The sequence below is a fragment of the Neodiprion virginianus genome, chromosome 2 (assembly GCF_021901495.1).
Source record: "Neodiprion virginianus isolate iyNeoVirg1 chromosome 2, iyNeoVirg1.1, whole genome shotgun sequence".
Taxonomy (NCBI): domain Eukaryota; kingdom Metazoa; phylum Arthropoda; class Insecta; order Hymenoptera; family Diprionidae; genus Neodiprion; species Neodiprion virginianus.
In genome coordinates, this window is record NC_060878.1 from 5,907,866 (window position 1) to 5,932,754 (window position 24,889).

At 38.0% G+C, this 24,889-nt stretch overlaps 4 protein-coding genes across 8 annotated transcripts in view; 1 reads left to right on the top strand and 3 right to left on the bottom strand.

Annotated features, from left to right (window-relative positions):
* Window positions 1-19,478, top strand: part of LOC124298298 (uncharacterized) — a 29,199-nt gene extending 9,721 nt beyond the window's left edge. For all 3 annotated transcript variants that reach the window (XM_046750126.1, XM_046750122.1, XM_046750125.1), the window contains exon 9: window positions 19,077-19,478. The gene's annotated coding sequence lies outside the window, so the exon portion shown is untranslated. The remainder of the gene's footprint in view (window positions 1-19,076) is intronic.
* LOC124298311 (uncharacterized protein C1683.06c-like) lies at window positions 821-5,628 on the bottom strand. The gene is made up of 6 exons (XM_046750156.1): window positions 5,585-5,628; window positions 4,136-4,318; window positions 2,810-3,026; window positions 2,054-2,225; window positions 1,503-1,759; window positions 821-1,244 (listed from the first exon to the last, which is right to left on the bottom strand). Exons 2-6 carry the CDS (start codon window positions 4,192-4,194, stop codon window positions 927-929), a joined length of 1,023 nt encoding a protein of 340 aa, XP_046606112.1. The 5' UTR covers window positions 4,195-4,318; window positions 5,585-5,628; the 3' UTR covers window positions 821-926.
* On the bottom strand, window positions 5,718-9,314 carry LOC124298312 (probable uridine nucleosidase 2). The gene is made up of 5 exons (XM_046750157.1): window positions 8,752-9,314; window positions 8,161-8,377; window positions 7,650-7,821; window positions 7,099-7,355; window positions 5,718-6,897 (listed from the first exon to the last, which is right to left on the bottom strand). Exons 1-5 carry the CDS (start codon window positions 8,805-8,807, stop codon window positions 6,580-6,582), a joined length of 1,020 nt encoding a protein of 339 aa, XP_046606113.1. The 5' UTR covers window positions 8,808-9,314; the 3' UTR covers window positions 5,718-6,579.
* Window positions 10,833-23,948, bottom strand: LOC124298302 (sensory neuron membrane protein 2). 3 transcript variants are annotated; one of them, XM_046750138.1, is made up of 9 exons: window positions 23,931-23,948; window positions 20,704-20,861; window positions 20,345-20,486; window positions 19,099-19,368; window positions 17,436-17,650; window positions 17,098-17,294; window positions 11,867-11,985; window positions 11,445-11,570; window positions 10,833-11,316 (listed from the first exon to the last, which is right to left on the bottom strand). In XM_046750138.1, exons 1-9 carry the CDS (start codon window positions 23,931-23,933, stop codon window positions 11,128-11,130), a joined length of 1,419 nt encoding a protein of 472 aa, XP_046606094.1. In that variant the 5' UTR covers window positions 23,934-23,948; the 3' UTR covers window positions 10,833-11,127. The 3 variants fall into 3 exon arrangements, with proteins under 3 accessions (XP_046606094.1, XP_046606092.1, XP_046606091.1); XM_046750136.1 differs by lacking the exon at window positions 23,931-23,948 and adding an exon at window positions 22,600-22,635; XM_046750135.1 differs by lacking the exon at window positions 23,931-23,948 and adding an exon at window positions 22,328-22,634.
* Between the last annotated feature and the right edge of the window lie 941 nt (window positions 23,949-24,889).

A 24,889-nucleotide genomic window follows, 5' to 3' on the forward strand; every position in this document is an offset into this window, starting at 1 on the left:
ACGTTTCGCTGCTAACTCTGGCCGCACAGCCTTGGTCATTTTTCTTAGCGAAGGTTTCGAAACGCGAGGTACAGAATTTTTATTCTTTCTTATTTATTCTTATTGATGGAATTTTGGAATTGATTATAGGCAAGTTACTGTTGTGTAGTCGTATCGCACATTATGAATTTGTGGGGAACGGAAATGACGTTCAACCATGTCAGTTCATCTTTCGAGACGAGCAATGTGCAGCTTATGCCGTCTTCGCCCATTGCTTTGATTTTTGAAGTTTTGCTGTTGTAGAGAAATTTCAAGTTATGGTCCAGTGAAAGTAGAAAGAAAATATCCGATACGGAGTCGGCGAGTTTAATTAATAAATTAAGAAAAGAGAAATCCTACTTATCGACAGCGTCTGGGGAATTTTGGTGAAATAATTTCTTTTTTCTTAAATTGTTGATTCGTCTTCTTTTCCGATAGATGAGGACATAATTCGATGTAAAATTTACCGCTCTACACGATGGTCAAGTCGTCTTTCATCTATCTATAGCAGTTTTTGAGAAAAAAAGCAAACGTCAAATTTTGTTGTTGTCTTGAAACGCGGGCTATGCAGCTAAAAAATGATTTCAAATTTGAGTTCCCGAGGGTCGGAAATCTCTATATACAAAAATGCAGCCATATCTCGAATATTTTTAATTCAGACCTATTTTGACTAGACTATCAACAGCTGATGATTTTACACCGAAAAAGCATATATCATGTACATGCAGTTCTCATTCTCACAGGACACTTTTTAATACGAGTGGTAGTTGGATGAAAAGAAGTAGTTGGGACCGAAATTATCAAAACATACACAACTTTGTCAAGTTTTTCCGATTTATCTATAATTTATTTATCATTTAAAATTTGACTAAAAATTATATTGAAATTACAACAAGGAAGTAAATAAATCAACTCAAATATTTTGAAAGTAAATCCAAGTAAATGCTTTCGTTCACTTCCTGTACCAAGTAAGTGTTGGGGGTATGTTTGGTGATATTCGTATAGTCGACGATAATCATTCCCGCCGTTTTTGTTCCGTCATAAATAGCTTCCGAAAAGAAAGTATTCGACTTTGTCACAATGGAACCGGAAGTCAGGGCCACGGATGCAGCAACTGAATCAGACCAGTACGAGAACTCGTCGCTCGGTTTCCGGGTTAAAGCCGTCGCAGACTCGATTAGCCAGGTTTTTCTATTGTTCGACTTGAACAACGAATTCCTTAATGTCTGACGAAATAAAATGAAAAGATTAGTTTTTCGATTTTGTTCTCTTCTTCACGGAAGAAATTCCCTTTCTGTTTTACCACGTTTAGATTTATCATCATGCGCAATGTTTTATTTAGACCGTTCACCCGAAGATTGAAAATGTCATTTCTTATTTTCACACCGTGTATTATTGCGTATTTTACAGCAAATTTTCGGACGCAATATGAGACAGGAACTATGGTGAACCTGCTTCTTTCTCTGTGTCGCTACATGACTTACCGTCGGCACACCGGCTCTTTTCGTTGTTTCCAAAGATATCAGGGTCGTCGGCCTTGGCGTTGACGAGTTCAACACGATGAAGTTTGCCACGGGGTCGGCAACAAAGTTGAATTCCATTCCAGGCTGCGCGTTTCCTCGACCTTCGGTACTTCCACCCATGACGATCAGCTGCTGCAGCTTCTCCAGGAATTCGGGATAGATTCTAATAGCTAAGGCGATGTTCGTCAGTGGTCCCAAAGCTAGGATCGTGACCTCGCCTGTTGAGAAGGAAACCGCAACTCTTGACGTCGAGTTATTACGGTCCGGGACTTGGAATCAAGTTTCTGCGCCAATGTCAAACCGACGGATTACTGACAGATTTTCGAGCAAGCGAAAGGGACTCATTTCTCCCTATCAGCATCTCGAATGGCATCGCAAAGTCGAAGTGTAAAAATGCGGCAGGGATGTCGTGGGCGACTGAGAATTAGCTTTCACTCGCGGTGTTATTCGGAAACCCGAAGTCGAGCATGAAGGCTTGCGAATTACAAGGATTCACCGTTCTTCGAACTCACCTGGATGCTGCTTTACGAGTTCAATCATCGCGCTCACAGCGTCCTTCTGGTTGATCAAGTCAGTCGAGGGAGGATCAGGGTAGTAAAAGTCCCCGAAACCATCCTGGCCAAAATAGTGATCTTTTACATCAGGTAACAGCAGCGGATGAGATGCACCCTTGTAGACTGGAATCTGTGCGAAAATCATAGATGACACCAAATTACGATGATCTTTGATAGAAAAATAGTACTTTCGTGGATTGAAGTGTTTGGTATTATTGTTAAATTTCAATTGCAATCCGAGTTTTTCCAAATTCGAATCCCTGACTCTAGTCGTATCTTCTTCAGTTTAATACGAAATGCACTTCAAAGTGCTAGTCGGGCTTGGATTTTTCATCGTTATTTCACTTTGTTATACTAACATAAACATGGACATTTTGTAATTTCACGAAGCATTTTTCCTACATCAGTAAGACTCCCGAAAAGTTTCCGAAAAAAATTTCACATTTTTTTAATCACTCGTCTTTACCCCAAGATTCTTTAAACCCATCTAAAAAACAACCAATTTCATTTTTATGAAACGAGAAGAAAACAACATTTGGTTTCCTAAATGAAGCATCTTCACGCAATATTCAGACTGAGGCCTCGTTTGTTTCTATTGTTTTAAAATCATTTTTCTATTCTTTTCATCATTTTTTTCTACTTTCACACCTGTTCAAAATACGTGATAAAATTTTGAAAAAAATAAATAAATCGCGAGTGCGTTTTAGAACTTACGTCGAGCCTGTCAAGGACTTTTAGTGTCTTGAGAACGTTCAGGGCGACGGTGTCGACGTAAGCGTTACCGTTTACGCATGTGATGCCAATTATTTTCGTACACCCGTTCCATTTTTCGTTCTCCACAGCCATGGAAAGGGCGATTGCATCGTCGCCACCTGCATCGGTGTCTATTATCATTTTGTTTACCGCAGTTATTACATCGGCGTTCGTGCAGCTGGAACAACATTGGTAAAAAGATGATTTTGAAGGTGACGAGTTGACGCGTAAAAAATTGTCGTCGGGATGGGTTCGGATTTTGTAACGATAAACTTTGAAGTGAGTCAGTGCTTCAATTCTTGATTCAATCCATCGCATATTGTGCTTAGTAAATCGATTAGAATGAACTGAGAAGTATTTCACGAGAAGATGGCTTCACGTTAATATGCAAGATGTTGGAAGGCTGATCAGTTTTCCAAGTTGACTAGTATTCACAGAATTTCATCAAAGTGAAGTGAATTTTCTTTTACAAATTTCTTACACTTTTTTGAAGCAACTTTTTCAAACTTTATTTACAGTAATCTGCATATTGCCGTATAGAGAGAATTTTAGTATTATTATCGACATTGTTTATATTAAAACAAAGTAATACAGAAGTAGTGTTATGCTACTGTTATATCTAATACTAATATCAGCTCGAGGAAGTTACTAATTTTTGTTTTCCGCCAGCCGTCAAGAGTGGCGAAAAAATGCCACTTGGTCGGAATTTCGTTCCAACAAGAATTAAGAATTATAAATTCGAGCTGCTTGCATCGACAGACATTCGCCGAATACTTGATCCGGACTATTATACAGTTCGAAAAAATTTGTTACTTTATTACGTCGAATCGAAACAGTTCAATTTTTATACTAAAAGTTGTTGGAGGTTTGAAGATTAAATAAATTAATTAATGGTCTACGTCTTTCCACTGCTCTTATTTTTCTTGTTTTCTTTTTTTTTATTCTTATTAAGTACATTTCAATGTGAAGAATTCACGTTCTTTATAAGGTCGATGACTCGAATTGGCGTTCGGAAGTTGAAGATAGTAGTTCAATATTATATCTATACTGTAATCAGGGGAAATCGTCGACACGAAGAAATTTATATGGCGAAACTATGTGAGGTAAAAAAACAAAAACAAAAAATAAATAAATAAATAAATAAAAAATAATACCTTTCATTTATTTTGACTCAAAAAATGAAAGGAAAAATTAGGAATAAATCGAAAATATTTAGATTCGAACTTCGGTCGAGCTGATTTTGTGCAGGTATAATATTTGAGAAAATTATTATCCTTTCGATCTCACCTTATTGAGAGGAATCCAAAAAACAATGCGATGCCGCATACGGATATTTTATACCCCATGATATTTGTCGAATTTAACTCCGCAATATTGTGATAATTATATGAACATATAATTGAACACCCGTTCAAGACAAGATTGGTGGACTTACTGAGCCGATTGAGTGTCACACTCAGAATTTTCGTACTATTCGTAAATACAATATTTGTACAGCTTGTATTTTTATTTTAAGTTCAGTGCCGCGTTACAGAGAATGCCGTTATATCGGTAATGAACGCGAATCTGCAAACTTTATACTTGCCTAAATGACTGTGTAATTAAGCATGTATTGACTATACATTCCCAACCAAAAGTGAATCTCGTCGACAATATTGAATGCTTTGTGATAAGATAAACATCTGAAAAAAATCAACCACAATAAAGACGAAAAAAAAATCAAATTTGAATAATAATGATTGCCCAAAATTTATCAATAAATTTTTACGGAATGTTCTGTTTTTATTTGTCATGTGAGATAAATTCGTTGATTTTTCTGAACACACATGATTGAAATAAAAAAATTTCTCATTATTTTGAAATTTCCGTTATCAAAACAATGAGGAAATTCTTTAAAAATTCACCTGTATTTAGAAAAATAAATTAATTTATTTTACATGACAAAGAAAAAAAAAACATTCTCTGAAAATTTATCGAACAATGTTTTGTTTAAACAATTTACTGACAACTTTTGGGCATTATTATTAATCAAATTTAATTTTCTCATCGTTTTTATTGTGGTTGATTTTTTTCAGATTTTTAACTTACCGTAAAGTATTAAATATTGCAGACGAGACTCACTTTTGGTTGAGAATGTACAGCTAGTACATCCTTAATTCGTGTATTGAGTACCAAATTTTAAACCAGCGAAGAAATTTTTCCTGCAAATTCATTGTATGATTGATCGATCGCTCGGGTGGTCAGCACCAACTTTGCATGGTTTAAAGACAGTCAATGATGATTCAACATTGAAACTTACAAATGGCGAAATGTAGAATTTTAAAACAAAAAACTAACAGTTGAATACAAACGTCAAAGAAAATACAAGAAAATTAAGCAAGTCAAAGAGAAATTAAACTAAACAGATTAAAAGTTAAAACTTTTGCAACCAATCTGTAACTTGCAACATTCTTGCAAAAAAAAAAAAAAAGTGTCTTGAATTCATAAAACAACCAGCGTTCGAAATTTGGAAAGGCAGTTTTTTCTTCCGCATTTATAAAACTTGGAATTTTCGATAACAAGATAGTATAGTATAGTATCCTGTCGTATGAACACTATAATTAAAAATGTTGACACAGCTGAATAGAATCAACTCTTAAACTCTGTACACAGTAATTATAAACGAGGTTCAACAATTAATTATCATTTTAATTAAAAACCTAGCACTCACGATTTTCAGTTAACCAATGAACTTACCTGAAAAAAAAAGTCGCCGAACACACCAATGTACTAAATTGACTTTGAGATACGGACTTGTTTGTAGTAGTTTTTACTCATTTTGCAGTAATCCTGAACGCGAATTGATATGCTGAACGGTATAAATGTCAAGTAGGCACACATGTCATGGCACGTATTGCTGATAATTATTCACCGATCTATTTGGCCAGCAATTAATAGAACAATGGGACATTGTCACGCGTTACCTGCGTCGTTCCAATTTGCCAAAGTGTTGTGCAACGGTTGATTGTGCAGGCCGTCGAATTGTTAGTTTACGTCTATTATATATAGTAAAAAAGGGCGGAAGTACGGAAAACTACGCAGTAAATGTAACATATTAAACATCTGCAAATTTTCCTACGTTGTGTAAACATTTTTAATCCTGGACCCCAATCATTGATTGGATCATTATTTCGATTAAACGATAACGTTTCGGCCATGTTTCTTGGGTAACATTCGCTGTTTACTGGAAAAGTCTAGCAAGCAGGTAATCCAGTTGTTCACGTGTAGAATAAGATGTGAATTCTTGATAATTGGTATTCGATAATGTTGCAACTAACGTAGCTACGACCAAGGGTGGTGGAGTAAGAAATGAATAGATGGATTGAATTTAATTTGGATGCATTCAAGGTGTCATAGAAATTCGAACTATATACAGAGTTTTTGTGGTACGAGAGTAGTTAATCTGACGACACTCGTGTCACGACTGACCTCCTGGTTCATCAGCTCGTTCTTAGACCACTATGACAACACTCGCACAAATACATGCCTACGTTACACAAGGCATCATATTGCTTGTAACAAATGATTACCGGGAATCTTACAATGTCCATTCTGCGTTTGTAACGTGAAATTTTGCGTGTTGACTGAGGATAATATTTGAATCGTCTTAATATTAACAACGAATTCCGTTCAATTGACAATTTTTAGTACCAAAAGTTCCTAAAAAGAGTGGCTAGTCCGATCAATTATAATTACAGGAAGTATCTTGAAAGTAGTTGCAGGTAAACGGTCGCGTTTACGTTTTGAATGACGTTCGTGTTGGCAGCGTTCTTGGTGATGTTTGTGTAGTCGACCACGATCATCCCAGCAGTTTTCGTGCCCTCGTAAATAGCGTCCGAATAGTAGGCTTCCGACTCGGTCACGATGCTACCGGAAGTCAGGGCGACAGCGGCGGCTACCGCGTCTGGCCAATACGAGTAGGTTGCGTTTGGTTTCGTAGTCGAGGCCATTGCAGAATCGATTAACCAAATTTTTGTATTATTTGAATTGGACAAGGACTTCCTGAAACTCTGAAGAAAAGGGTGTGAAGATCGGTACGCGAAGTGCCAGAATTATATGAGCACGATTAAAAGCAACATTTATACTCTGATCACTTTTCCGTAATCTGTCTTTCATTCTCCTGGTTTCTTCTTATTGTACCTTACGTATCCCTTTCGCCACTCCTGAGATTTCTACCTACGAAGCTGATGTTTGCGTGATCGCTGACTTACCGTCGGTACCCCGGCTCTTCGAGCCGTTTCCCGAGATATCAGGGTCGTCGGCCTTGACGTTGACGAGTTGAACACGATGAAGTTTGCCGCGGGGTCGGCAGCAAAGTTGAATTCGATTCCAGGCTGCGCGCTTCCTCGACCTTCGGTACTTCCACCCATGACGATCAGCTGCTGCAGCTTCTCCAGGAATTCGGGATAGATTCTAATAGCTAAGGCGATGTTCGTCAGTGGTCCCAAAGCTAGGATCGTGACCTCGCCTGTTGAGAAGGAAACCGCAACTCTTGACGTCGAGTTATTACGGTCCGGGACTTGGAATCAAGTTTCAGCGCCAATGTCAAACCGACGGATTACTGACAGATTTTCGAGCAAGCGAAAGGGACTCATTTCTCCCTATCAGCATCTCGAATGGCATCGCAAAGTCGAAGTGTAAAAATGCGGCAGGGATGTCGTGGGCGACTGAGAATTAGCTTTCACTCGCGGTGTTATTCGGAAACCCGAAGTCGAGCATGAAGGCTTGCGAATTACAAGGATTCACCGTTCTTCGAACTCACCTGGATGCTGCTTTACGAGTTCAATCATCGCGTTCACAGCGTCCGTCTGGTTGATCAAGTCAGTTGAGGGTGGATCAGGGTAGTAAAATTCTCCGAATCCATCGTGGCCGAAATAGCGCTTGTTCTGATCAGGCAACAGCAATGGATGGGACGCACCCTTGTAGACTGGAATCTTCAAAAGTCATACAAGCTATGTTATGTACGGTAAAATCAATCACCCAGTTAAAAAAATGCCAGGTATACATATCGTAACCATGAGCATTAGGGAGATTCTAAAATAACTCATCTGTGTCATTCACTATCAGCTTGGGTACAAAATGCGACAGATAGCTAGTCACTATCGCAAGTATGTTTGAACCTTTAGAGGAAAACCGATTTATCAGTTCACCCTGTGATATGAACTCTGTATGTAGTTGATACATGATACCAGACACTAATTTGGGCACTTTTCGAGAGCGATTTTTACTCTCAAATCCCAGCCGTCTAAAGGTTAATTGGTCGTTCGACTTACGTCGAGTCTGTTTACGGTCTTGAGAGTCTTGAGGACGTTCAGGACGATCATGTCGACGTCAGCATTTCCATTTACGCATGTAATGCCAACAATTTTCGGTCCCTCGTTCAGATTTTCGGATTCCGTCGCCATGATGATGGCGACCGCATCGTCAGCTCCCGCGTCCGTGTCGATTAGCATTTTCTTTACTGGCGTTATCACAGACGAGATGACGCAACTGAAATAACGTTAGAAACAAAGCAGTCTCATGAAGATGAATTATGCTAAGCGTTGAGTAAAAACGAATATCATGAAAAGTTCGAGTTTCGTAATGATTAACAGAAGCTGCGAACACAGTCCAGCATCTATTTTCTCTGTGGCACAATTAGTCATCTCTCACAAATATTTAACTTCAGAAAAATTCGCCAGTGCGCGTACGGATGTTGGCAATAAACGAAATTGGAAATTAAAAAGTGTTTGTTCTGGTATTATCCGAATATTTCATCCTCGAAACGCGACGCGATATGATCCAGTGATAATTATAGTCATGATAGAGTTTGGTTAAATAATTAAACGTCAATGATAACTGGTAAACTAAATTGGTGTTCTTACCTCAAATTATAGAAGAAAAGCATCAGTAGTATGCTGATTTTAAAATTACCCATCATGGTAGAGAAATTGATACGCCTTCGAAAAGAATTTACCAAGATTTATTTAAATCCGTGAGGCCTCCGCGTACTTTTATATGTTTAGTCTTCTCACAATTACGGATCAGTCGCAGTTAAGAAGATCGAGAAAACGAATAGTGAAAACCAAGTAACGCCTAGAGAACAGTTTTAATACTAAACATGCATTTTCAAGGATCGGGAAAGTGGGCGGCGTCTTCTCTTGAAGCTGTGAGCAGGAATGTCGACTTTTGACCGGTGTCTTCCGAGTCTCCAGCTCTTCCTCTTCTGATTGGTGAAGGCAAGGTTCAGTAATCTCCCTAATGACTTCCCTTTCCGGCTAACTTGTTCGCGGGACGAAACGAAATGCGAGTCTCAATTCTATACGAAGTACGTGACAATGACTGGCGATGCAGCCAACGTGAGAGATTGGGAGTCATTGTCACATAATTCATATAGAATCGAGACTTGCATTTGTTTCGTTCCGCAACCAAGTTTGCCGGAGGACAAGGCATCAATGAACATTATACCGAATAAGAAATATAAGAATCCGCGGGGATAATGACTTGTTGGATTGACGTGTATTCTATGGTTAGATTCGACGGTCATGGGTTATGTTACGTTTATTGAGATTGAGTTTGTTTCGCGCTCGGCCGACTGTGGCGCTGTAGGTTCCTCTGTGTTGCCAACGTAACTGTCTAGTGTAATAAATTATCCGTCTCAGATTCACTGTCGCCAGGTGTACATGGTGGTGCTGGTAGAGGGGATGATTCAATTACACGACAATTACTCATTTTTCAGTACAATTTTTCAATGATGAGAAACTTAAATATCTGCAGAGTATATCCAGAGCTGTAATCAATCGGTGACCATGAGGCTCAAAAGTGTCACATCGACACCCGATGTATTGAAAAATATTCTAATACGCAAATGCAAAATTAACCTTGGGTGTGTGTGAATCTAAACAAATTTTCCAGAATTAATAGTATTATCTCGGAATAGAAATGGCCATCAAACACCCCTACCAATGATGGTATGCTGATTTTAAATTTAAAACGCGTCACGAGGATGCCTAAATTTTATTATATCGTTATTCAATCTGCCAACACCTGTTCAGCTTATAATTATATTGGTTACGAACCACCCAAAGTAGTGATCCACAAGGTAAACGACTTGTATATAGATATCCACGCATTTTTATTTTGTAAATATTCTCACCTTATAAACCAATCTGGCAAAAGCAGATCCAAGAAGCTACGCGGTGTTGAGAGTAAATTTTTTTCTTTTTAACTTTTGTGCTAATTATAACCGTCGCCATTTTGTTCATTCCTTATCAATTTATGCAGAGTAAGCTACATTCCGGTATCTTATGATATGTTTGTTTTTCCACCATTTACACTCGACAATGCGACATTGGATGATATTTAACGAACGATTATTCGAATTGTTTACGTTTATTCGACAAAAATATGGTTATTGATTATTAATATTTCCGCCACCTTGACGCACTTTTTCTTTGTCATTCGTTACGCGTCCCTGGACGATAAAAAAAACTATACAACCGTATGTACAACTATATTGGTTAGTATCTTTACAAAATTTCAAACATCAACTACGTTCAGGGTCCGAAAAATTACACACTGAAATAGTAGTTCGTCATTATAAAACCAGTAGTACGTCATTCGAAGGGGGATATTAATCGGCTTAGATAAATTATTCCATCTGTCTGCAATATCTTATCAAATATTTTAACGAGTACAAAATACGGAGTAACTGTGTCACGATCAAGAACTCGCACTTGGCCCGAATTATCGCTAGGAGAAAATGATATTACATAAAATAGGGAAGCTAATAAGTATATTTGACTTATTTTGATCGTTGTTCGACCATGAGTATGTAGGTCGTTGTGACACTGAACTGTTTCCAACAAACTTTATCAATCGGTAGATTAACATAAAAGTTCATCAAAAGATACAGGCATTCCAATTAAAACACATTTAAAAGTGGGATATTAATTTTTTACTAGTCTTTCTTCGGAAATCGTGTAGAACTTTTATAATACGTTTCTCTTACAGTGACGATACACAATAACATGTTTCTACTATAACGTAGTATATAACAATTTAGTTAATCCAAAATGGAACATTTTTTCATTACATTAGCACAGCGGTAAATACTTATAGTATTATCGTTATTATTATCATCATTATACGGAAGAGGATTTTAATAATAAATTTAATAATTAATATACTAGAGGTAAAAAAAAAAAAATTTTGACTCTTTAAACGTATTTATACAACAGATAAAAATATACGAGCGTAGATTATGAACCCACTTTGTTAGCAGGTGCTGATCGAGACCGGCAGCAGGATATTAGCATCCAGACAAATCCAATCACGAACAAAACCGCCCCACCGGCTATGACACCCCATAAGATAGTATTAACGAGATCCAAGACGTCGAAAAGACTTGCGTTTAGTTCATCGATCAATTCGTCGGTCAATTCGATGCTCTGCAAAGTAAAGTTTTGATAAATAATAATTACTGCCTGTGTACAAACCGAAAATTGTATTCTGATTTGACGAAAATTCGCCGCACGATTCTTCAAACCGCAATCGAATCGAAAAGGTAGAGACTTACCTCGTCGATCCATACAATAGGCATCAGTGTAGTGGGCAGATTAGTCGTCAAACTAATGCGCGAGATTGGTCTGAGGAAGATGTTGAATTGCACTCTTTTGCTTCCACGGAGAAGAGTTCCAGTTATCTGTGAAAGTATCGTACAAAGTTAAAGCGTCTTTTTTCTACTCGTTTCTCATAACGTCAGTCATTTTGAATCTACACCGATTTTTTTATTTTTATTCTTTTTTTTACTTGTACAAGTGATTCAAGTTCACAGATACTTCTGTCCATAATTGTCAAAGGTGTTTTACAAGTGACTCCTCCAACATCAGCGGCCAGAGTTGTATAAATCTGCCTATTCCAGCAGACGTATCAGATTCACTTTGCCTACACCAGATAATATATTGTTTAGACGCAGGACTAGGTTTGCTATCGCCATACCGGTTCCAATTCCAAGAAGATTTCGTGCAAGGATCTGTTCGGGCTAAGTCCATCGACGCCATTTTGGTACGATTCGTCCGCAAGGTAGAAATGAGGATGTGAAAGAACGACCGGTGCACCTGTGAATCATTAGGTTAATTAACAATCATCGATTTGGCGAGTCTAATTAAAAGCCAATCATTTATATTATTCGCGTAAACTTGTTGTGCTGTAGCTAATATGGAAAAATTATGCCACAGATACAACTAAGTATAAATTAACGATGTGATTGATGCGTCTTTATGCGTATTCGAAATGATTATTAAATCTTCAAGTTATGTCATCTTTCCACTACATCGTATATATACGTATTTAATTCCAGCGCTATCAACGCAGTGACATGATATGTTATTGTGCCGTTACGTATCACACCTAAATTACCTTAAAATTCCGTAATCAGAGTTTTCCATCATCTTCTATGCGCTAATGCACGAAACGGTTTGACAGGTGTTTTGTTATACGCATCTCGCATATGGCACTTAAGTTTTACGACCGGTAATAAAAACGGTATGCTTATTTACTCTTTTCACCCGTGGTCCCCTTATTGTAGAGAGCGATATATTAATTGTTTGAATTAATGCATATTAAATGTGTTAGAGGTCTATACATACGTCATATTTTTTCGAATTAACTATTTATCCTTCCGAATTAAACGATCGATCGAGATTACTCTATTTATTCATATATTCTTAGTCACTTTATATATATCTTCTAACAATAAATTAAATTTTCGCAAAAAGTAGTCCGGTTATAACGAGACTTATTTGTCTTGATCTCTTTCTTTCATACCATATTATAAATCTTGAAATACGAAACAAAGAGCAACAACGAATATTTGTGCAAACATTGAACTAGAAACAAATTCAGAAAATCTACTTCAAAGTTTATATAAAATTGACTACTGCACGACCACCATCGACATGTAACAACTGCAGTCAACACTATATTTTACTTCCGTTAGTTAAAGGTATTTTTTGTCATACATGTTCCTCCGCGGTTCACCAATCATCGATCTTTTACCCTCTCAGAATTTAGAGGTCGTTTTCATCGATCTCGTAGTCGTCGAAGCACCCGGAAACGTATCTCTCCGCCCTCGGGCCCCGGCACCGTCCGTAAACGGCCCAGGCGTTGAAACCGTCGCCCGATAGTCGTTGGTGCTCCTCGTATATGACCCGCATGCACCGCATGTCGTTCGCGATGTCCTCGTCCCTGAGAGACGCGCAGGCCAAGCCGCAGGCTCCGCCAATCCTGTTCCGTCCGCACCAGTACCGATCGCTCAGTTGGAACAGACCGTGATCCCAGGACCAGTCCCCGTTTCCTCGGCCGATAGCCGAGGTGTCGAACCTCGATTCGTGGTAGGCGATGCAGACCCAGGTCGCAACGTGCTCCGGAATTACCCCCGGCATGTCCCTCAACTCCCGAGCTAGTTCGCAACGGTTGTAAACCTTCCCCTTGCAGCCGATCGCAAGGCTCACCGTGAGCAGAGTTAGGAGGGTGAAGCCGTTTATCGTCATGCTCGAACCGTTTCCCGTATTTATTTATCGAGACCACCGCGATTTTCCTACGCGAAATTCAGTCTTTTACAAATATCTCCGAATATTCTCCCCAAAATCGATGCGAGATAGGTGATATTGCAACGATTTATACGGTTTTGTCCTATGCTCTTTGTTCTTTCGTAAGGTTTCCTCTCTCGATGTTAGATGCTCCGCGACTGATCGAACGACAGTGCCACCTAGCGGCGAGTAACGGACGTCAAACGCGGTTTCGGACCTACTGCAGCGTGTCGAAGCTGAGGAGACGATTTGCGGCGTGTCCCGAGACTCTTGGGTTTTATACCCGCTCCGCAGGTGAATGAAGAACCAGTGGAGGTGTAGGGGGATTAATCATGGGACAAAGACTTGTAGAGAGAGGAAACGCGTCTTGGTTCGAGTCTACGATGATCGCGGTATCGGGGAAGGGAGACGGGCGCATGGTTGGATGACCCGTACCTGTTGTAACGTTCTACGTTGTACAGTTTATTGTAGAAGCGCACGTGTTCCGATCGCGAACACGTTGTCCGTTGGCCATTATTGCTATTTTTGGCATCGTTACTTGCCGAATTCTTCTTTCGAGGCGTTTGACATTTCTCGTTTTTGTTAATGAATGACTGGAAAATTTTTATCGCTGATACAATCACGGGACCCAATCTCTCTCTTCACCGAATACCGAAATTCAATGAACGTATCGCCTCACGTATAACCAGGCTATAAAGTTTCTGGACCTGTCGATAGATCGGCGTTAACTAGCATCTGACAAGTTTGGAATGTTACGCTATTTTTTTGTTTTTCTACTGACGATAAACTGGGAGCTAGTTACTATCACTCCGAGATTAAAAAGTTGATTTTTTACCGTATCTACTCCTTTTGAGCTCCAGATAATCCGTCCAACGATATTTCGAGATGATTTTGGTTCTTAATAACGTAGAACTAGTTCAATTGCGACTAAAATAATCCACCTTTTCTGGGTTATTCGCAAAAATGAGGTTTCCTTTATCGAGGAATAACACGAAAACTGGTGGAACAATTCAGATATAATTTTGTCCGTTGGTTTTGCTTCATTAAACTTAGAACTGATTAGATTTTGAATAAAATCAGCCAGGCTGCATTCCGATCATTTCAAAAATAAAAAACGAGATGTTCTAGGAATAGTTCTTTTAGGTGAGTAGATTTTTCCTGCTTGTTTTTTTTTTATTTGACTTGTGGTTAATCAATTTTAAGCTAATGATTGCATCATTTTCGTCGGTTGGTAGAATAAAAAGGGAGCATTCCTCGTCAACTTGATGTTCCTGTGATTTTGGCTAGCTAGTTCGGTTGCTTCGTCCAGTCATGAATATACATGTATGAATTTATATACGTACTTACCTCTACTTATATATATATCAGTATTTACATGTTATATAGGTTTTTTTGCCAACGAATTTCATTGCTTCTCGGAAAGCAGATACGAGGTATTTTTTCTTTCTTCGTTTTTTAGTCTTTGGTCTTTTATCTGCATTTGTATTTTTGTCCCAGTTCATTGATTTTCTTGGTAAACAATTTTAGCGTTTCATGACGAAATATTGAAACGTGATTGCAGTATAAATGCATTGGCCGTTATTTCTCGACATAATCACAGGTTGAGCAACCTTATTAAATTGCAGTTCAAATGAACGATATTTACCAAGAAAAAATTCTTTCAGGTCCAATCAATTCGCGTTTTACATCCCAATAAAATGCGCGTTATGATAACGAGACAAAGATACACAATTAAATTAATTGCCATAAAACGTCCGAAGATAAATTCTTGAAATAAAAGTGTCTTGGAAAATAATCCCGCATAGTGAAATTAAACTACCCCAATACATAAATTGTTCTTTAAACTTTTGACATTTGCTGTAAAATCAGGGGAATTTCTCCTGAACGATCGATTGCCGGTATTCGCAATATTTTTGCAAGAAACCTGAATATACGTGGGTACCCACGGTTATCGATTTATTGAATTTATTCATTTCCTCTTTGGTCTCAATCGCGATGGTTTACAGAATTCTAGAAATCATATTTTACCGGCTATTTCCTAGCAGTTCGTGTATTTATACTTCTTGTTTCATCACGCGACGATACGTGAAGAGAAAACATAAAATAACGACGATTCGACAGACGCGCTGTCTCGCTTGGGCATTGAGGGCTTCAGGCCATCGGGTCAAGTGCAACAAGTCCGAGGCGGTCATGGAAATAATTCATCCACACGTGGGAGTGTATGAGACAAGTTTGCCTGATAAGATGTGACCGTGTAGATTTTGCGTATACATAGACACACACACAGATTTGAATCGAATTGGTCGGAAGATACCGAAAGTATCACACTTCCTTGTACAATCCCCAAGGCGATCCTCATATTTAATGACGAGAGTCGATCTTCACCGATTTTTATACGACGAGCAACCTTATGGATGAGGGGAATAAAGGCGTATGCAGCCTGCTCAAAGTCTTCTGTGGTTCTATATTCGTATAAATCGTCTCAAACGATCAGCCTGATAACTATTTTCGGAGCTGTACGGATATTGTTAATTTTTGAATGTAGGTTTTAGCACCGCATCGCGATCAGCTGCCTTCGGATTGGTCAGTCAGATGAGAAGACGCGTAATTATACAAAATTTTTTCACAAGCGTCTACCTAATTGTACAAAAATGTGGTTTTCCGTGATGCGTATACTGTTGTTATTCCGCATTAAGATATCTGTAATGTCAGACACTCGTGAAAAAGTGTCTATAAATACCCAAGTGCAAAGAGAACCGATTTTAACACTAAACGTGAATAAATAATATTGCAACACCGAGTCGTATTTGGAACGGATGAGAAATTTTGATAAGAAAATTATTTTCTCTTCTTCGGTTCAAAGTCAGATAAGTGAATTAGAAACGTTCGAGATAGCAATCGATTACAGATACGTACATCAAACGTAATATCGCATATCTGGTACAAATATTACAATTAATGTGCACATTCATGATTGTTTGCTTTATTAATACAATCTCCTTTATTATTACTCTTCTTATCTTTCAATTTTTCTCTCGGATAATAATTATAACTCTGTTTTGACACAGCGAGAAAAACGGAAAAAAATTTTCAATCGAGCGTGGAGTAAGAGAAAAAGAAAAAACAAAACACGGAAGGTAAAAACGTTGGCGTTAGTACCGAACTCTGTACACAGTGTTAGAAAAAATATATCTATGTAATAAAATGAAAAGTTGAAGTGTGACATTATCCCTATCGGAATATCACCCTCTAGTATTATAAAGCTTCGGAAGCGATATGAGATTGCTTTGATAACTTCCTAATTGGTATTATCTCCACCGATATACCTTGTGCTGTTTATCCACGCCTAGTCCGACATCAGGCACCCGTGTAAACCTGAGATAACAGGTTTTTGTACATTACTGGACCCACGTTAATGGACGCGGCATAGCTACTCGCTCTGCGCATAGTTTATAAGCCTGCTGATTACCATAAAGAACCTGAACGTGTCTAGAAATAGCCAATAATCCTCTCGAGAGTCGCCTACTCGTCTGTTATTCCCATGTAAATACTCCCAAAGGAGGGGGGGGGGGGGGAGGGCACGCAGGACGGTAATATTTCGAATACGATAAAACGTCTGAAACACAGATGACGGCTCACCTTGACAGTCCCAAAGCTCCATAGCGCCGTCCAACAGACAGCCGTCGGTGCCTCTTATTCCCTGGGTACGATTTAGGCAGAAGCATTGGTTTTCCGGATTTGTTAACGGCGATGAGAGCATGTCTTTGCCAACCTCGTATTTGTAACTCTCGATGCCGGAGAAACTGGATACCTCCGAAAAGTCGACCCTCACTGACCTGTCGATCATGATAGAACTTCGTTCGAACGGATCCTCGGTATCGTTATAATTTAATCGTTCGACTTGTGCAATAACATTAGATTGGAATGACGTTATCATTCTTCGGTCAATCGTATGCAGACAAGAGTTCGAGCCATACCTGCAGATATCGGTGCTGAAAATGTTCACGCTTGATCCTTGGGTTCGGAAAGGTGGATAAAGACTCGCATCGCAACCGACTATGTCGTTACAAGTACCGTCTTCACCCCAAGTATCCAAGACGCTTGAGTTTTCCCAGGCAAGGATTTCTCCCAGCTGAGAAACGTCGTTCAGACCGCTGTTGATCGAGTAGTAACCGTCGTTTGTGTCATTTTTCTGTAAAAGAGCGGGGACTTAAGAATTAAAGGAACAGTACATTGTGTAACAAGGAGGTAAACTCGGTCTTTTCGGGACTAATGTAAGTGTGCTATGTGAGTCGTAGGTTGAGCCGATGACGAATATTGCAAATACGCGAAGCGAAAAGATCATCGCCTCCTTGTTGCACACGATTCTTTACATAACAAGAGTACGTTACGCGTTTTTTCACGAAGCACGAAATTGAGGTTAGGGTCGCGTAATGTAAGATTTGTTCGCGACAGCGCATGCGCGGAGTGCAGAAAAGACCATTTTCAACTCCTAGGACTTGAAAGCATTCGCAGCTGACTCGATCGTCATAGAAACGGTCACTTTGTGCACGGAAAACCCGCGTCGCAACACGCGTAAAACATGCTCGTATTGTATAAAAAAAGATCTAACCATGCCGATTTCTCGATTCCTATAGGAATTTTTCCAAGTAGTAATAAATCAATGCACGCGTGTATAAATACACATACGTTTATACATGTCTGAATGTTTACCACTCGCGTGAGAAAAGGTGAATGGATCAGATATGTAATTAACGATATTGTAATATGCTAAAAACGAATCCGATGCCAAAGTTGTTTCTGTACACTGTAATGAATGTTGTGCGTAAAAGAACGAGAGAAATATTCATTAGGCATGGTGACAACTACACAGCTGCGGTGATCGTTCGTATTTAGCATACTCGGTGATACACTACTGGATATAACTGAAACCGTTTAGAAATAGCTAATATATGCGTTTTGCGGTGTGTCAAAAAACTCGGATGATTCTCAGAGATACGTACTTATGAGATTGGCTCAGGTTTATTCGTATTCATGGATCATATATGTCAGAGGTATATTCTTATCGCAAAGACGATAATCTTCACCGCGAGAAGAGACACTATATACACACGTATATATTAATTATGACAGAATTAACTTAGCGTGTTATGTAATCTTACGTGAAATTGTGTAATTGCAAATTGTTTTTAAATTTACTCTGTACATGCTTGAGATGAAAGAGAAACATTCGAGAATTTAACGCCGTGCATAATATGTTTGCAATCTTATTTCGAAATAAGAACCATTGAATTGTATTCAATGTTATTAAAAATCCTTAATGTATTAATAGACAAGTAGATTGAGAAGAATGCTAACCGCATTGAAATATCGATAAGAATTTTCCTGGAATTTTCCTTATTATTCCAGGATGTTGTATGCTTGAAATATTTTATAAAGTGTATTTATAAACTAGCTTGACAAAATAGTCATCAGCCCGCGGGTTCAATTACGGTAAAACGTTTAGCACCGATTGAACGACGGATTGAGATATAAGATTGAAGTCGATGCATGTATGAGTTGGCATTTGTTGAATGTTTATTCTAGTTGACCTCATAAAACTGAATCCTGGGTTTCAGGTGATCAACGAATTACACTTACATGGCTTAAGAGAGAGAACTTGAACCGGCCGTCCGACAGGCGAGGCATCGTTACCGGGGCATAATTCTCAATTTGATTGCATACAAGGCTGTTGATGATGCCGGTGGAGTTGCAGTATACGTAGACACCGTCGAAGAGGAAGTCCCTCGGTGTCGTGGTCACGAATACAGAGGTTGGACTTTGGAAGATCGTTGAGATAGCCGAGTTCAATTGAGTCAGTTGGGAAAGAAGAGTCGATCCTGAGTTGTACTCTGCCACCGTTGCAATCGACTGCGGAAAATTTGAATCTTCAAATTGCTGACCGAAACCTGAGAGCATGAAGGTAAAACGACTTCAAAAAAAAAAAAAAAAAAAAAAATAAAGAAACAGTGTTTGCTCAACGAGTGCGCATACTACTTTACCTAACCGAGTGCGCAAAATTCTATTTTTCGTACCCAAATGAGTGCGAAAAATATTACATTCCCACACTAGTGCCGGAATTGAATTGAAATATCTTTTCTTGTATGTGACAATATATTTTTTGTAACAGCTGCATGAGAAGTTCGATTTCGCGTATTGAAAAGTATGCGCGAAGCGCTCGATTTCCCTACATTTCAAAAAGCGTTAGGTAATGTTCGTTATGATACAGTTTTCAGAGTTAAACTAGCGCTATCGGACGTGATGAGTCGTGACTACAATCGCGTCAGCTGTGTTGCAGTAACGCGCCCACGTTCAGGTTATACTACTACGGTTTCAATTCTCTCGAGAACGAACTTCCGATTACAGGTTTTAAAAAAAATACTATACGATACGCGTGCGCGTATGTGACCTTCGAAATCGTTTTTTGTCGCCCTCGCTTCGCTCAGCCGACAAACTACCCTCGTGCAAGAATCACATACTTTGTGCACTTGTAGCGTAACGTACTATTCCGATTCAATTCACGCACTAGTGCGGGAATTTAATACTTTCCGCACTCATTTGGGTACGGAAAATCTAATTTTTCGCACTTGGTGAGGGAAAAAAAACTTGGCTATGATCTGCAGGGAAATTCAGGTGCAAGAGAGTACATAAAAATTACGATTACGGATAATGAAAAAGATGCTGCTGTCTGGGTACACGAAATCCCGAATCATTAAAGCTCCTCGACAAATTCTACGAACATTGTATTCGGTTAGCGGAAACAAATCGAATTTCTACTAATGAAATGACGAAACTTTCGTCAAGTGACGGAATTTCGTGTATTTTTATCTTTTGTACGGGCACTCACCATGAGGGGTAAATTAACGACAGTTATGTCATCGTATTCCGTTAACGGTGCCGACGCTTCCTCGTCGAATTCGTAAAGCTGGTGCTGATAATAGGAAAGCACATCATCCGCCGCTGCGATATTTATCTTCGTTCTGTACTGCCTGCAAAGATATCAACGGATTTCACAAACTAATCCAAACTGTGCAGGGTCATCTTTTATCTCTTTCAGTTATCGGTCAATATTACGATTGCTTATGCCTCACGCGTTCACTCGATTAGGTTTACCGATCCTTATCCTTACTTCGATTAATTGTCTTACACTTGGCAAATGTATATTGAATAATCGAGTATAAACATCGGGTATATTTCGAAACTTACTTGTAAACGTAAGGGCCGATTTCCTCGACAATTGGCTGCAATCCATTCTGTACATCATCCGGATTGCTCACGTTGAAGAAGTAAATTTTATATAAAACTGGTACCGGCACATTTTGCCATCTTTCAAACGCGTCCGAACCCTCCACCAGCTTCACAGACTGTAAAATTGAACTTTTGTAAGTGTCTGATGTATACTTCAATAATTAATTTCAGTTATACTTTGAAAATATCGAGATAATCATGGTTTTTTTGGGATAAGGCCCGGTTACAGAAATGTAAAAAAAAAAAAAAAAAATACCCAACGTTGTTTTCCAACGGTTAGTAAACTTGTGCTAGTCTATCATAGAGATAGACGCATCGTTATAATAATTGTCTGCCTCATGGGGTAACCGGAATAGAAAAATTATCAAGGATTTTGACTAGGCGTTGTTTACTCGTTCACTTATATTTAAGTACTTGTGGTTTTTCAGTGACTGTGTTTGCACAGCCACGCACTCAAGTTTCGCGTTAGGAAATAATGCCAATGCGTGAATTTTTTACACTGATCATTCATATTTTCGCACGTCGTTATTATATACCGTATAAATTACATAAGAATGATCGCTTCGCCGAAGAAGGGCTCGCTTAAAATATTACTTTAACGACTGATTGAAATGCACACAATAAAACATCTTTTAACCAGAAGAAAAAAATTCATGTTTAAAACCGCAGCAAAATACCCGCCTATATAATCTCTCCTGCCAGAATAACAGTTGATTCTTTTAAAAGCGTTTCATTCGTTATTTGCCAAAAATTTCTCAAATCGGAAATTTGATACTCGGCCTAATCTGAACTGTTCAATTAATTGGTTGACGCCGATAACGATATAGTTGTTTGTCCTCAATTATTAATATTTTATAAGCTATCCAGATGTGACGTTATTTATTTTTTTTTTTTTTCTTCTCCTTTCATGAAAGGAATTTGCTTTATCCTTTTGTATGATTCCGAAAACACGAAAATGATACTACGGAAAGTTTTATTTTCAGTGCAAATTTACCGTAATTAAATCTAAGCTACTCGTCACAGCTAAAGGGTTTTTGTTTTTGTTTTTGTTTTTTTTTTTTTTGTAGAAAATGCTTGTCACCACAAACCTTAACGATATTTTAATCCCGGAATTCTTTATTTCATCAAAAGCTTATTTAACAGGCAATTTTCAAATTAAACATCACTCGCATTGATGTGGCTGATTTGTTGACAAATACGGACGGGTCTGCAAAATTTGAAATGAAAACTTGTCAAATTACCTTTTGCTAAGTTTTATTCAATCATGCGAACGTCACTTTACTATACGGATGCTGCAAATGTATATTGAGCAATAGTTTTTGTCAAATTTTCGAAAAAAGATTTATTAAAATTGTAAGCTTTTGCAATAGCGAGAAACATTTCAAGGCTTCTACCATCGAGTTTAACAAAGCAGATATTTTATTTGAAAATTGAAACGTGAAAAGTGCATTGTTTAATTTTCTCGCACTGATCAGTGAGCCAAATTTATACTTGGGCAGGATTTACTCTATAGATTCGCAAAATCTTTTAACTCTGTGAAAAAGGTGTTTGAAATTGACCACCGATAATTCACGTAAGTTACCTCTTCGACTCGTTCATCGATGATATCGGGTATAACAAGATATCCAACGAGACCACCAGCGACGGCTATCACGGCACCAATTACCGTGATGACAATTGCCACGCAAGAAACCATGTTTGGAAACAGAGCGGATAAAGAAACAGAAAAAAAAAAATGAAAAGAAAAAGAAAAAACACCGAGCTACAAATCTATTTGTTCTTCTTTACAAAAATCCTCTAAATGCTTTCCCCGGGCTTACAATTAGAGTAACACTTGTAACACAGTTACTAAACCTCAGACAACATCTGCCTCCGGCACTTCACTCTGTACTTACTCTTTGGCATTGGTATGAGGATCGGTATATCTAGGTCGGGTTATCAAAATTTCGATCCACCAGTGCCAGATAGTTAAACGTGTTTCCTGATAGTAGGAGTGAAAAGCAATAATAATAATAAATGAATAAGTGCGTCGATTACAAGAAACATGAGAAATGAGTACTTGATCTTTACATTAATCATGCTGCCGTGATCATGACGCCGTTTGCAATATAATCCTGATACAATCGATCAATGATGTATGATATTTTTGCAAACAACACTTACGCATCTTCGTATCTAAATTGTCAAGTCTTACGGACCCCACGCCTATAATCAAACAAAGAAACTCAAACAAACTTTTGACTCCAAATTTTTCTGTCACTGTTTTTTTTCACTCGATAGGTAACGTTGAACGTGGTGGTTTTTTTTTTTTTCTTTTTTTTACAATTATTCTTTACTGAGTTCATATTTGGGAAATAGTATTCGGAATTTTTTCACACAGGGACTCTGAGGGAGTGAAATTTTTTTTTTTGCTACTGTTTCTCGCAAGGTTATTAATATTTTTTCCCACATTTATAGTTCAGTCTTTGTAAAATGCGTCGTAACTCGACTACTGTGAAGTTCAGAATGAAATGACGAAAGGGGAAAAAAAATGATTTTCTGTCGATATTGTATAAATTTGTTTTGTCTACTGTTTTTACGTATATATCCGTCAGAGGTCGACGATATGAGGCTGAGCAGGACGTTTTATCGTGTGATATATGATATATTTTTATGATACTGCAGAAACAACAAGAGGATACGATTAAATATTATGTATAGTTCGATTCGAAAATTGTAAATATTGTATTATTTTGCGCTCCTTCACGACGAAATTGTTACTAAACATGCCGATTATATTTTTTTTCAATATGAAATTACACAATGCTCAACCGAAGTTTAATAATCAATCGTCGCTGTAGGGTGAAAAAAATTCATCAGACTTGAGATCATCACTCGTAAAGAATTCTTCCATCCTATAACTTGGACGCAAGATTTACGGTGTCCATTCAGCGTTTAGACGATTTTTTCGACACTCATCATTCAGCAAACTTACATTCGTGTTTTTTTTTTTTTACTATTTGCAACAGCTCTTGTATATTCAAATGTACAGTCGTTATCCGGAAATTCCAGTCTTTTCATTATACCAGTCTTGCGGCCTTCGAGTCGAGTTCTTTCTTTTCTTTTTTTTTCATTCATCTTATCTACTAATATGCGTACATAATTTTATACGCATCTGGTAGCAGCGTCCAACAGATGTTAATTACCATATGCGAACAATAGTCGGTGAAATATTGTACGTTTCATTTGGAGCAACTCACGGTGAAGTAAATCACGAGAAGTGATTGAACACTAGCGGGATTAACTTATACGTATAAATCAAGGAAAGTCATCAATAACATCCGCGATTAAGTGCAAACACGAAAGATAATGCGCAGTGATGATGTTAAATCATAATTCCACGAATGGTGTAAACTGTTCTTTTATTGCGAAATTAATTTTTCCACGACATCGATCTTCGTAAAATTGATTCAAAGTCCATTATAACAGGAACGGATAATTTTCCCTCGTTACAATTAAAATTGTACATAGTAATCAAAAGTCGTGTATAAACAGTATTAGTGGTTAAAGTTCAAACATATTAATTTACGTAGCTGATCAAACAGTTACGGTAAAGTATACACTTTATTCTACTTATGAGCAGTTCCGTTCAAAATCCTGTTAAAAAATTCAGAAAGCTCACGAAGCTATGACGTACTAAACCAAAAATTTAAGGTAAGCTGCTAGTTATAAGTTCTTTAATCCATTTTAAGATTATTATGATCACCGGCGATCGGTTGATCAGATTGATGGTGACAATTCTGATTAAAAAACAAGGGAAACTAGTACTAGTTTTGATTCATTATCCCTTAGTAATTACTGAAGTTTTGCAAAACATCGTCTCGGCTTTAATTCAGCTTGATATAATGCGCTATTTTTAAATGATCAGATATTGCAGAAATATTAGTACATGTCATGTATTTATTATACATTAATTTAATTTAGCTTAGAGTGATGGTGTCTTCTGAAAGTAATATCTTGGATAAAAATGTTTTCCAATACACCGAAGCGTCTCTGAGATATCTTCGGAATGTTCGTTACAGTTGATGAATTATTTTGCTCATTAGTAATCCACTCATTATCTCAAAGTAACTGTGATTCGATTCCGCGGTTGGAATTTGAATTT

Excerpts from the sequence above, each read along its gene's own strand:
- LOC124298311 (XM_046750156.1), bottom strand. The coding sequence starts at position 4,194 with ATGGGGTATAAAATATCCGTATGCGGCATCGCATTGTTTTTTGGATTC. Across the intron at positions 3,027-4,135 it reads TTTGGATTCCTCTCAATAAG|CTGCACGAACGCCGATGTAA; the intron begins GTGAGATCGAAA and ends ATGTTGTTCCAG. Across the intron at positions 2,226-2,809 it reads AAGTCCTTGACAGGCTCGAC|ATTCCAGTCTACAAGGGTGC; the intron begins GTAAGTTCTAAA and ends ATTTTCGCACAG.
- LOC124298312 (XM_046750157.1), bottom strand. The coding sequence starts at position 8,807 with ATGATGGGTAATTTTAAAATCAGCATACTACTGATGCTTTTCTTCTAT. Across the intron at positions 8,378-8,751 it reads CTTTTCTTCTATAATTTGAG|TTGCGTCATCTCGTCTGTGA; the intron begins GTAAGAACACCA and ends ACGTTATTTCAG. Across the intron at positions 7,356-7,649 it reads ACTCGTAAAGCAGCATCCAG|GCGAGGTCACGATCCTAGCT; the intron begins GTGAGTTCGAAG and ends CCTTCTCAACAG.
- LOC124298302 (XM_046750135.1), bottom strand. The coding sequence starts at position 22,441 with ATGGTTTCTTGCGTGGCAATTGTCATCACGGTAATTGGTGCCGTGATA. Across the intron at positions 20,487-20,703 it reads ATCGGCCCTTACGTTTACAA|GCAGTACAGAACGAAGATAA; the intron begins GTAAGTTTCGAA and ends ATATCTTTGCAG. Across the intron at positions 17,295-17,435 it reads TTCAGCACCGATATCTGCAG|GTCAGTGAGGGTCGACTTTT; the intron begins GTATGGCTCGAA and ends CATGATCGACAG.